General features: G+C 32.4%; 1 protein-coding gene across 2 annotated transcripts in view; it reads left to right on the forward strand.

The window, feature by feature from the left end:
* LOC118181504 (uncharacterized) overlaps positions 1 to 13,312 on the forward strand; it is a 268,359-nt gene that overhangs the window by 240,661 nt on the left and 14,386 nt on the right. For both annotated transcript variants that reach the window (XM_085813719.1, XM_085813720.1), the window contains exon 7: positions 9,776 to 9,886. In XM_085813719.1, coding sequence (XP_085669845.1) covers positions 9,776 to 9,886 — 111 coding nt within the window. The remainder of the gene's footprint in view (positions 1 to 9,775; positions 9,887 to 13,312) is intronic.

Consider the following 13,312-nt stretch of genomic DNA (forward strand, 5'->3'; position numbering starts at 1 on the left):
AGTCTCAGGGCCAAACGCTTAAGCGTGTTGGTATTTTTTTACCTGAGCCTGCATTCGGACGCGGTCAACTTTATGTTGCCTGTTCAAGAGTTCGTGAAAGAACGGACGTAAAATTAAAAATATTGGATGGTCCTCTGCAAGGCGAGCTGAAAAATGATGGAAAGATCTACACAAGAAATGTGTACAAAGATATCTTTGACATGTGAATTAACATTTCATTATTTAAATCACTTTTATAGATTGAGCTAGCGATGGGCTCCTAAGAAATGTACCGCCAGTGGTTTTCCTTAATTGTACTCTACTTTAAGCAATTAGAAGGGGAAAACCCCATGGGACAGTAAGCAAAGGGGCGTCCTCGCCGCCTGCTTTGGGTAATTCAGTTTAAATTAGCAGATACCTTTGCACAAATAATTTTAATTACAATTTATAATATCTAGAGCAGCGGTCATTTCGTATGACCGCCGGCCTTTCTAGTAATAATAATAACTGAGTTTTAATACAGCTTATGATATTTACACCATTTAATTATCTGCGGTGTTCGATTATTTTTTTCTATTCAGTTTTTAAATATTTAATACATTATTATAGATCGCTTCATTTCCATTCTCTTAAGTCAGATACTCCCTACTTACATTCGCGTATTTTTTTTTTTTTTTTTTTTTTCTCGATTTTTTTCATAGTTCATAAGTGAAGTTATTTGTATGCAGATGTTGTGCCGTTTTTTGGATGGTATTTTTAATAGCTTTTATATGTACTAGAAATGAAACTAGTTTTATTCCACTACGATGCTTATTGTCGTTTAAATTGCATGTTTTATTGGGCAAAACCTTTCAGTAGTTTTTATTCATTCAATATTTTGTACGCTAGCCAGAAAGCTATACTAATCAGAAAATACTCTGCCGATCTGAATGCTCCTGTGACCTCTTCCGCACATTTTTACTTAATAAGCAAATTATGTAAGACATATTTTATCCAATGCATGGGCACTTTTTACAGTATGTTATATAGCAGTGGTATCGCTGTGATAAAGAGCTCTTTCATCTTTCATTTTAAAATCTGTAAGTGGCTAAAATAATTCATACTTCGGGATTCATAGATCGCTAAATAGTTCACATGCCTCTCCTTTAAGCGCCTGTGCAGAAGTTTTTGCCTCTTCTTCCTTGTTGGTACTTTTTCATCTTATTTATTAGTTTTCAGCTAATTACCAGCGGCGTGTCTCATATTGAGTTAACGCTAGATAGCACTTGCAAAAAAATGTATCGTGGAAGAGAACGCTGCAGCATTTCTCTTTATCTGTCCCATCCACAGCCCGCTCTTGAATGGGTCATTTAAGCTCTTATGACTCCCTAGACTCGTCGGAGTTCAGTTTATGTGTCACAGACATAAAAATGATTAAACGGTTAAAGTGTTTATATGATTACAGATTTTATTTTTACGCCTGTTTAATAGTATGTGGCAAACTCTGGTGTTCAGAATGTTCTCTGTTTCGCCATGATTGTGAATCCTCCCGCTAGACATTTGCTGATAGTGTTTCATCTGTCTGCAGCAAAATATTTTATGCCACATTTTATCGCTATTAATAACACTGTACCATATAGTAATGCACTGCGTTTTGCTAGGATAGTTCAGAACTTTAGCGTTGTGTCCGTGGGCATAGTGTCTCGCAAAATCTTTAATCAGCCGTTAATTTTCGAAGCTGTTGTTGTTAGACGCATGCTTATTTTAAATGTTGCGGATATTCGTGGTTTGAAATTTTTTAACTTAATTTTATGCTTTTCTCCGGTGCTTATAAATTGTACAGTAGCGGCGCTTAGTGTGAAACGATGAAAAAAAATATTATTCAGAACAGCAATGTAATTTTAACTAATTTAATATAAAATATCAAGAAACATATAAAGAGGCATTTTCACAGCATTTTTAAGTATGAAAATGCGAACAGGATCTTTAAATACAAAAATTCATGTATAAACTGTTCCTGCTGTAAAACCGATGCTTTTAATATCCGTGTGTGTGTGTGTGGGGGGGGGGGGGTATTTATAATGTTGTTACATTTGGAATGTTATTAAATGTGAAATTTAACATAATATATACGAATGCAAATAACAGCAATTTAATTTTAACTAATTTAATATAAAATATCAAGAAACATATAAAGAGGCATTTTCACAGCATTTTAAGTATGAAAATGCGAACAGTATCTTTAAATACAAAAATTCATGTATAAACTGTTCCTGCTGTAAAACCGATGCTTTTAATATCCGTGTGTGTGTGTGGGGGGGGTATTTATAATGTTGTTACATTTGGAATGTTATTAAATGTGAAATTTAACATACTAAATATATACGAATGCAAATTAGTAAAGTTTACTTTGAATAAAATTCCGCTTTGGCTATTATTATAGAACATCTTTTTCATATAGAATTGCAATAAAAAGGGCTGACTTCTATTTAAATAATATGTAATTGCTGCAAATATTTTTCTCCTGTGCGTAGTTTTATGTAAAGATAGCATTTGGGCTCAGATGTTTATCACATATTTATTTCTTCGTGTTATTTACCACTTATTAAGTAATACTTCGCATGGATATTTTTGCGGGGTATCCAACATTTATTTCAAATTCTTTCAACCAGGTAGTGAAATCGTCACAACTGCTTATATTTGATCTAACTTCGCAATGAAAATTTTCAGAAGAAATCGACGATGCTTTAATTATTTTGTACAGAAAATTATGTGGCAAAATGTTTTCAACCATATTAAAGCACGCGAAAGGTCATGTGACATGACAGAAATATTACTGGATCCTCATTGGTCCATCTTAGAAGCCACTCCCTCGGTGGCTACACAGACGTGCACTTGTGAAATATGCTACCGGGCATTGGTTGGAGCGTTATACTGCCATTATTCGGCCTATCTTTTCTTACGCGTCTCCAGCCTGGGCGACTTATTCGAAAAATGAAATCAAGAAGTTACAGATCACTCAAAACAAATTTTTAAGGCAAATCACGAACGCTCATTTTTATGTTTCCAATGAAACTCTGCACAGAGACTTAAAAATAGAGAATATCGAAAATTTTCTCCATAATGCAAATCGGAAATTTTTTGATAAGGCGAGAAATTGCTCGTACATGAATCATTTTAAGGTTTTTGACTACACCGTATTTCCAGAAGATATTAAAATCAGACCATTAGCGGCCTTCCTTACCAGGGACACTAATTTTCCTACTTAAACTTATCTTTCATGAAACTTCATCTTTTGTATATATTGTACATAAATTGTCGTATCTCGTAACTCGTATTATATTGTATTTGCTCACTTTTGTATTTATCGTATGTAATAATAAATTGTTTTTTGCAAATATATCATGATTTATAGTAACATACCTTTCAGGAACAACTTTTACCCTTACACTCCACACGTTGCTGCCTCTCCTGGTCTTAGGCTTTAAGTTCGATTCTCTGCTTGTGGCGTCATGTAGTCACCCCCTCTTTTTTCATTTCCTATTGCCTCCTATCACTCGGTCCAGACACTTTTTATGTCATGTGCCCTATGGGCGTACTTGTCATAAGCCGGACACGTTGCATCACATGCAATATTTCGGCATAATTTGTAATGAATGAATGAATGAATGAATGAAGGACGTGCAAATGCATAAAGAAATAGTTGCATTTTAAAGATGTTAGCAGTATTAGTGGCCGATTTAATACTTTTTTTTAGTCTCACTGACCAACACTTTCAATGCGTTATGATAAATTGGCGCTAAGCGCTCCCATTTTTAGGTGAGTTTAGTAATTTTTAAAGTTTTGGGGTAAGAAAAGAAGCAGCGACAGCTATCTAGTTAGAGAGAGAAGCGGAAATCGAATATGACATGTCTAAGACGAAAGCCCGACTCAGACTGATTTAGTTTAGGTTTAGATCTCTTTTCATTGATTAAAGTTTCTGAAATAATCATTGGCTGAAACGTTATGTTAAATATCTGCGTCGTGAGTGCCATGAGCATAAGAAACACATTACATTGATTAATTTCAAAGGAGACACATTTATTTATAACTAGTTACTGTTTATAGAACCGAAAGTGGCTGTAGCCAAATTCAAATGGAGAGTTAAGGAGCTATTTCAAATTAAACCTAGAATTTAGATTTACTTCTTTTTGTTATCTTGCACACATATGTAAAAACTGATTACACTAAGAAAGAAAATTGTAAGTAGTAAACTCGAAAATAACGGTAACTAAACAACTAGCTGAACACTGCAATGATTCAACGATAGCAGAAAAAAATTTCTTTTAACTGCAATGCTAATTATTTCTCTTTGTGGCTGTTTCAGTGGAATATGAATTTAAAATTAAGTCTATGTTTTATTATTATGATTAATTTTTCCTCTAAAGATATTTTTTGCGGTGAATATATACATATGCTATGTAAATCTTGAAGCATATTACCTGAGCATTTAGCTCTTAACTGCATTGTATGTAAATTAACATGCATTGCATTATTATTTATTATTATTTAGTTTATGATTTGGCAGTTTTAGAAAGTTTTTTAATCTAGAATATGGACGTTATTTTTAACTCTGGAATTATCTGTGCTAGTCACAACTTAAAATACTAGTATTGAATATTAGCCCATATACTTACACCTCAAGAAAGGAATTCTGTGGTCTGTGGAATGAATGTATTGCACTTCCACCTTTAAATGGAAAAGAACATCAAATAAAGGGAAAATTTTGCTGTTAAATGTCTTAAAATTCGTTAATTCGTTAATTTAAATAGTTGAATAATTAGAAAGTTTTGACGTAGATTACAAAAATTTCAGACAACTTTTCTAAATTTTTTGTATTACTTAAAAATAAAAAACAAGGCGTTTGAATTTTTATATTGAGACAGCGTTTCTTTTCTCTCTTACTTTTTCCCTAAAAAAAGCTTGTCTCTAACGATACAACCCCTCCGTCAACATTTTTATCATTCTTCACATAGATCTACAGTACTTAGGCAATTTCAAGGTATTGAATTGAAATCTTTCGTATAGCCATCTCCCGTAGACGTCCATCTCAGAGTGATTGGCATTTTTAAGAACATGAAATAAACATCGGAACAAAATTATTGAAATGTCATTGATAATTGTGTTTTCTAAGGCACATTCACAAGAAACAAAATCGTGTGAAATCAAGACCTGATTAAAACAGCTTGGGACCCTAGATATGGGATGCCGGGCTGTTTAAACTATGTTTCTTTCAAGGGAACGAGCATCTAACTCCCTTGTTCGTGGGGAAAGAATAAAATTTTGAGGAATTACAGAATGGTTTATAGAGGCCTTTTAAAATAAGGTACCTTAAATCGGACATTGTGGCATAGGCAGCAATCAAGTCATCTTTTGAACCATGGGTAATAATCTTAAGAAAGTTTCATTGTACATATTATAAACTTTTATCTATATGTTCTACATTCTTTTTTCTAGACATGTTGAAATGATAATTGTATTATTCAAGTACAGCGCAGATTGCCTATATTCGAGAGCTGTTTGTTCTTGTACCGAAATCCCATATTCCAGCGTTTTGTGCTCGCATAGTTTTGCGTCTAATTATAAAATGTATATTATGATATAAAGTATCCTGGAAGCAAGAATGTCTGTCGTTATTTATTGCTTATAATCGTTTTTATCAGTATTAGTGCCCACTGTATCTAGTTCATTGGTGTTCAGTATTTTAACAACGTGATCATGACTGTTGTTGTTAAACTACTATATGCATATAAGACGTTGGCTTAATGCTCATTAGGACTGTTGCGCCTGTCGTTCGTCTTAAGATTTTTAGCACGGATCTTAGTAATGCAACTTTTTCCACCTCCATCCTAGTTCGCATAGAACAACGTACCGAAAACAAGCACGATGGCTTATAATTTCTTTCTTTCTTGTTTTTTTTTTGGGGGGGGTGGAGGGGTGCCATAAAAATGGCTTTCTCTTTCTTCTGTAAATTTATCTCTTACGTGTCATCTGTGAATTTGTAAGTTTATTTTATTTTGTGTTGTTGTATTTTTTTTCCTTTACTTACCTTCTGTAAGCCTTGTGTAATACTATGTGGTGCACAAGAATTTAAAATTTTCAATTAAAAAAAAAAAAAAAAATGCCGTTTGTCTGAAATGGTTTCACAATCACCTACATACATTATTACATCTAGGATCGCAAACATCCAATATTTAAACCCGAGCCCACTGATATGATAGCACCATACCGAGCTGAAATTGAATCATCCAATATTAAAATAAGAAAAAAGAAAAACAAATCTTAAAATAATGGAATCCATAGCTTGAGTTATTTTAAGATTTACTGTTTGATAATGCTACTAAAGTCTTTTTGTAAAACAAAAATATCTGACGTAATCACCAAAAAAAAATTCCTTAAACGTTTGAAAGTTATTGTTTTCTGAAGATGTCGGAAAATGGTTACCCTACATGGTTTCATAATTCACAGTGTCCTAAGTGGTAACTCGTTGCTAATCAAGTGCGAGGAAGAAACGTTATTTGGCAGTGTGCCAAACACTTGAGCATGGCTTTAAAAAAAAAAGAAAGAAAAAGATTTTTAGCATTTCTTGCGAAAAAGGCTCGAGTATTAGAACGTCTTGGCAAGATGCCATTTCGGAAGATCTTTATATTGGGCGTCAATTGAGAAATTAATTTTTAATTGTATCTCAGAAGTTAACAATAAATATTCGCGTCTACTACCGTGTTGACAAATAATTTCTTTCACTGATTTTTTTTAAACGTTATGTAAGACTGGTTATCTATTCTGCGAACCTGACGGTATATAGGGATTATTGGATCTTTTGTCTGTCTGTCTGTTTAAAATTGAATTCAACCACCATACTGTACTCGCTACTGGCCGAAAGATCCATTGACCTCACCAACAAATATCTTTCATTAATCAAAAATACAAAATTGAAGTTACAATATACAATAATTTACAAAACTTTTTTACATAAACAATATATGTCCTACTTAGGATAACAAAATATAATCAAACAAAAAATATAACTTATATTTCAAAGGATGATTAGAGCAAACTTAATATAAAGTCTCATTCACTTATAAAAACAGAAACTATAACAAATTAGTTTTATAAGTCCAATAAAACTATAAATCTTAATACAAATAATTATAAGCAATTATAATTATAAGTTATTATTTATAAGCAAAAAAATAACTTATTATTTTTTGCTGTAATTGGGAATAAAAGTTCAACACCACCGTCTTCAAAAATATGATTTTGTCTAATCACCGATTCCTAGATTTCTTCCTTCAATTCAACTGCTATATTATATAATATTATTTTTGGTTGCTTCTTTTTTGGAGCCTTTATTTCAACATCTTCTATCAACAATATATTAGACTTTATTTCATCCTCTAACATTTCAGCTTCTTTATTTACACATTCTGTAACAATCCTCTGTAATTAATTTTTCTAACATTTCTTATTCCAATATTTAATTTAACCGGGTCAATTGCTTCAACCACCTTCTTTTTCAATTTTTCTGATAAAACCCCTTTAACCTTGGGATATAACAACGACACATGTTCTTTTTTCTTAACTTTCTCCTTCTTTTGAATCGATTTCCTTAACTCTTTGTTCTTGAACAATTTCAGCAAAGGATTTTTCTAATAGAGATTGTGGTTTCTTTATCACCTCTAATTTTCCTTTCAAATTCTCTAGTTCCAATGCTTGTGAAACAGTATAACCAAATAGCACTTCTTGTGCTTTAAATATCCTCTTACGAAGAGGTATTGTTACTCTAGAGGCAATTTCTAGACAAGTTTCTAGCTCACTAATAAGTGAGCGAGCCTCCTCAATAAGTTCTGACTGAGCAACAGTCTCTGTTTGAAAATTTCATCCATTTTTGAACTCTAAATGGAGTTTGGATTAGACATCCCCCCTTGGGAGGAGGAGCCCCCAGACCACGACTCCTGGGAAGTTTTCTTCAATTAGCTTAGCAAAATTTGCAAGTATATAATATACTTTCAATCAATAACGCTTCCACTCTATAAGAGCTAATAACTTTCCCTTGGGGGGGACGTTATGTAAGTAGGTCGTACAAACGAATTAAAGTGACTCACTAAAGAATTCGCACACTTACGAGTGTCGGTGAAATATTGCTTTATTCATTAATAAAAATTATTATTTTAAAATGAAAATTTTTAATAATGTCTATAAATTTCTCTTAGCAAAAATACATTAATTATTTTATGAACTTATTATAACTTTTTTTTCGGGGGAATCAGTAATAAAAAAGTCACCTTACAAAAGTCTTCGTACGCTTTAAAGAGTTACATGTTAGTAAATATTATACTATTTCTGTCAGTTAGATAGTATTTTGTAGTATATACTGCAGTATTTATCACAGCTTTCAAACGTCTGGGTGTACAGTTCACTAGTTCTTTTTTGTAATATCTGCGTCAGTGTTTCTTCATTCTTCCATCATTACTGTTTTTATTTCGGTTTTTGTTTTAATGTTGTGTCTTCATACCCGAACCTCTAATTCTCTCCAGATATGTTCTGTTGGGTTTAAATCCGGTAACTGAGGTGTTGTTTTCAGAACTTGTGGACAATTATAGACACCCAAACGGCGAGCGTTGAGGGCCGTGTGCTTAGAATTATCCTGATAAAAAAATTAGTTATCCTGATAAAAAAAATAAAGTTGTTCCCAGTATCCAAATTTTGGGCGAATAATTTTAATTTAGCTTTTAAAACATTTAAATAAAGAACGTGGTTCATTGTGCCATCAATAAATACCAAATTATTATATCCTGATGCTGACATGCGCCCTCACACAAGAATACCTCCGCTGCCATGCATTAGTGTACCAACCAAGGTCTTGGGATTAAGCTGCTCATTTTTGTCTCTCCAAAGAATTATTAACCCACCGGAATTCAGTAAATTCTGCAGAAAGATTCAAACATGGACTTTTCGCAGATTTTCTAACTATAAATTTCTGATCACGTTAAGTCCTCTTTGCCGGACAACCTCTTCTTACTTTATTTTGGATTATTCTGTAAAGCATTTTATCACGTACTGCACCATAGAATGGGATAAATTTTCTAATTTAGCCACATCCCGAATCGAATTTCCATCCTTATGATGAAAAATTACCAATTTTCGAATGCTGTTCGTTGTTTCCTTACGCCTACGAGATACCTTTAAATATTAAATAAAATATAACGAAGTAAGCAAGCAAAAATAAAGCCAAACAATTTTTAAACGTCATGAAATTGCAGAAATAAAAAAAAGTGGTAGATGATAATTTTAGTTATGAAGTTTTACGAAAATCTTTCGGTGCACGATCACTTTTGTGGCGTGCTTTATGTACCTCCTTACATTTTCAACTTTAGAAAATAAGTTGTTATTGAAAATTAAAAAGTTTGGTTTTATTCAAAGTCACTTAAAGATGATATGAAAAAATATTGAGCTTTATATTCGAATTCAGTTCCGGGTTACAGTGCTTTTTCTGCAAATTCTTAAAGTGTGCGAACACTTTTGTGAGACACTGTATGTAACAATGAAATACAACGAAAAATATCTACATAACACTCGAGAAGCAATTTGAAAATTTGTAAAAATGCTGTCCAATCGCATGCAGTTTATTATTCGTATTCTTACTATTATTATTATTTGAAGCATATTATTAATAAACATCTGTTTCAGATCTTCTTTTGTTTTTTTTTTAGACATACTTTTTTCACCGCTAAGTGTGGTTTGATGGTAAAATTTATCTCCTTGTTTTCCTTTGCAGGATGTGGAAGTGCTGAGTAATTGGTTGGCTAGTCTTCATTTTGAGGAGTATACTCCGTTGTTCCTGCTGGCAGGTTACGACATGCCAACCATTACACGTATGACCCCAGAAGTGAGTATAAATTATTTTGAATGTATAAATGTACTTATTATAATTTCCTTCAGCAAATTCTTAAAACTAATACATCATATTAACCCCTTAAACACAGAGGTGGGGTCTGTATGACCGCGTCAGTATTTTAGAACTGCGAAACTGCTTATAAGTTATATAGTTTTTCTTCTCCTTGTCAGTACAAGTATTAATGCATATATAATAACAATAGTACAGTACTAATTCAGAAGTCTAAACAACAAAAATCAGCGTTATACCTACAAAATTTTCACAGGACTAGTTTCGATGGTTTTACCGAACCATCATCTTCAGCTGCAAAACCGCAAATGAACAAGATAGGAAAGCCTGGACTTCTTGTCAGCCTGGACTTTCTTATCTTATCTAATCATTATTTCCTATCTTGTTCATTTGCAGTTTTGCAGCTGAAGATGATGGTTCGGTAAAACCATCGAAACTAGTCCTGTGAAAATTTTGTAGGTATAATGCTGATTTTTGTTGTTTAGACTTCTGAATTAGTATTTATTCGGCGTGTTATTGTGTCTTAATAATAGTACATTATTTTAAAATTTTATATTTTTTAAAATGCATAAATTTGAACGCGATCTGAGAGACCCCTCCTCTATGTTTATGTAACAGAAAATGAACATCTGTACTTAAGGGTTAATACTCATTCGAATTTTAAATTAATAAACATAAATGTCAAAGAAGATGAAATTTTTTTTTTTAAATTTTGACTTTATATAAATCCATATGGAACGTTTTTTTAAAAATAATGAAATACACTTTATGTGCTGAGTACGGTTAGTATGGTCTATGGTTTTAGGTATATAGCTCTTTACCCAGAGGTCTTTTTCCTTGTTATCATGGGAGAAAACAAGTAATGAGGTGGGGAACAATGAAAGATTGTGAGGAATTGTTAGATGATTTCAGAGACTGCTGGGCAGTAATCTGGTTCTGTCAATCTAGCATAGAAAAGAAATGAGTGTTTGAGCTTTCATGATAAAGATAAATAAATTTTTAGGTTTTTAAACTAAATAAAGATTGATCTTCAGTTGGAGATCCTGATCTTCAGTTAGAGATCCGAGATTAGTTTTGAGCATTACTGGTAACACCTTGTTCAGTATTGAAACCTCCACCAGTAGCCGAATGGTTCTGTGAATACTGGGAGTTTGACCTGGGTTCAATTTCATGTGCTCGGGCTAGCCGGATGTTTGATTTTTTTGGTTTCTCTCATATGTAACGCGAATACGAGCCAGTTTCCTTAGAAAACTTCTACAAGGACAGAAGACATCCTTAAGACCCCGTGCGCTTTGGCATATTCAAATAACCGAACCATTCTGTATTGCAGTAAGCTGCTATAGCTCATTGATTATTGCCTTAATCAATGAGTTACCAAATAAATATTTTGCCGGAAGTCATCAACCTCTAATTCTCAGTTGAAAATTAATCTAAATATATCACATGTTAAAATTACACAAAATACCTTAATTTGTATTCTATTTGATTTGAGATGAATGATTGTTTTTGATTTTGGAATGCAATAAATGTCTTCTGCAGACTACATCTAACTGGAATTCAGCTTATTTGGATTGGTTGTTGTTCTTTAGGGCATGTAAAATTAAATCCTTCATTTACATATTTAATTTTTACTAATTTCATTAAAGCATAAATTTTTTGTTAACTGTATATGCAAAAATGTATAATATTCTGCTAGTTTTATAATTTTAAGTCACCAAAAATAATTTGTAAGTTTAATTTCCTTACTTTGAATGGAAATAAGTTATTCAGCACAAATAAAAATTTGGAACTTTTGAGTTGTCCACCCAACCCTTTCACAAAGTCGCCACACTAACACATGAAAACAGTTATTAAAAAAAAGGGTGCAAAATTACATTCAGCAATGAGTTAACGAAATCTGAAACGCAAGAAATTATAATCTATAATTAAGCAGTAAAAGTTACATAAATATCCAATAACAAAACACTCAAAATTTTATAATTTGCATATTTTCTTGCAAAGTTTAGCAAAAGACTCGCCACTTGGGATTTTCCGTATGCATAATGTGAAGACGATTCCATTTTTTTTTTACAAAGAAAATTCTTGTGCTGTACTCATATTTTTAATGTGCTCTGCAATTAATCAAAACTCAATCCTCCTTAGCCCAATCAAAAATATGATTCTTCAATTAAAATTCTAAAATTTCTTCATTCATGAAATAAATGTAATAAAGTTTTGCCAGTTCAGGCTGTGTTAAGTAATATCTAGAACATGGTCGATCGAGAGCTACCAGTACGTCACTATAATTTTATTGATAACTGACATAAAATATTTTCCTTTTAAGCTAATATTAAAAACCAATAGAATATAATGATGAACACTGCTCTAGCAATATTATTGCCTTAAAACTGAAATTATTAAGCTGTATTAGGAATTATCCTGAACTGAACTGAACTGAAAAATTATGCAGCTGTATCATAGAAGATTTCATCAGGTACACAAGTTCAGAGTATTGCCTTTAAAAATACTGCTTAATTTGCAGAATAAGTTTTGTTTTTGTTTCAGAAAGTTACATCTTTGACATTTTAAATGTATTCATTATTATAATATAATGCGTAAAATAATAATAAATGACTTAAACAAGCATCATGTAATTTAAATTTTATTTCTTAAAGTTATAAAAATGCTTTAAATAGGTAGATAGTTATCAAATGACGTAAAATTTTTGGCTATTGCACATCTTTATTCAGTAATAATCATATAAACATGTAATAATTGTGGTGTAAAATCCTGTCATTCACGCTGTATTGTTTTGTAGAATATTTTACACAAAGAAGTAAGAAAAATTCAAAGACAGAGTATCTTATCCTACAGAAAAACATCTAACACTCTTCTGAACAGAGTTGGAAGCAGGTGCTATTGAGGGATGACCCATTCATTAGGGAACAGTAAAACTGACTTGGAGGAGAGAAAACCATGAGAGGCAGGATGAGGGGGGGGAATATGGCAATAATGCTTACCCCAGCTGTGGAAGAAGTTTTTGGTTGAAAAGTATGGCCATGTGATATTTTAATGATGATCTGTAGGTGTGAAAATCAACTGCAACATTTTTTAACTACGACTTTGATGATAGGGAATGAAAAATTTACCCTCTCTCATAAATTCATTGCTGGGGAAATTCCTGGAGAAAAAGCTTTTGACATGGGTAGGAACTTTTTTGCCATCTCAACTTTCATCAGAGTTCTTATTTCCCAGCAGAAGACAAGCATGCATTCTGTAGTTAGAAATGATTTTCAAAGCAGATTTATTGTTAAAATATTTTTTTTTTAAATCCAAAGAATTTTTTTCTGGAATAAAGCAGCAGAGCTGGTCTCCTGCGCAATTTCGGTTTTGTCTTCGGGAGGAGGGGGAATCGGAGAATTTCGAAAT

The sequence above is a fragment of the Stegodyphus dumicola genome, chromosome 3 (genome assembly GCF_044657685.1).
Source record: "Stegodyphus dumicola isolate Sdum_Otavi_A_Nest chromosome 3, ASM4465768v1".
NCBI classification, from domain to species: domain Eukaryota; kingdom Metazoa; phylum Arthropoda; class Arachnida; order Araneae; family Eresidae; genus Stegodyphus; species Stegodyphus dumicola.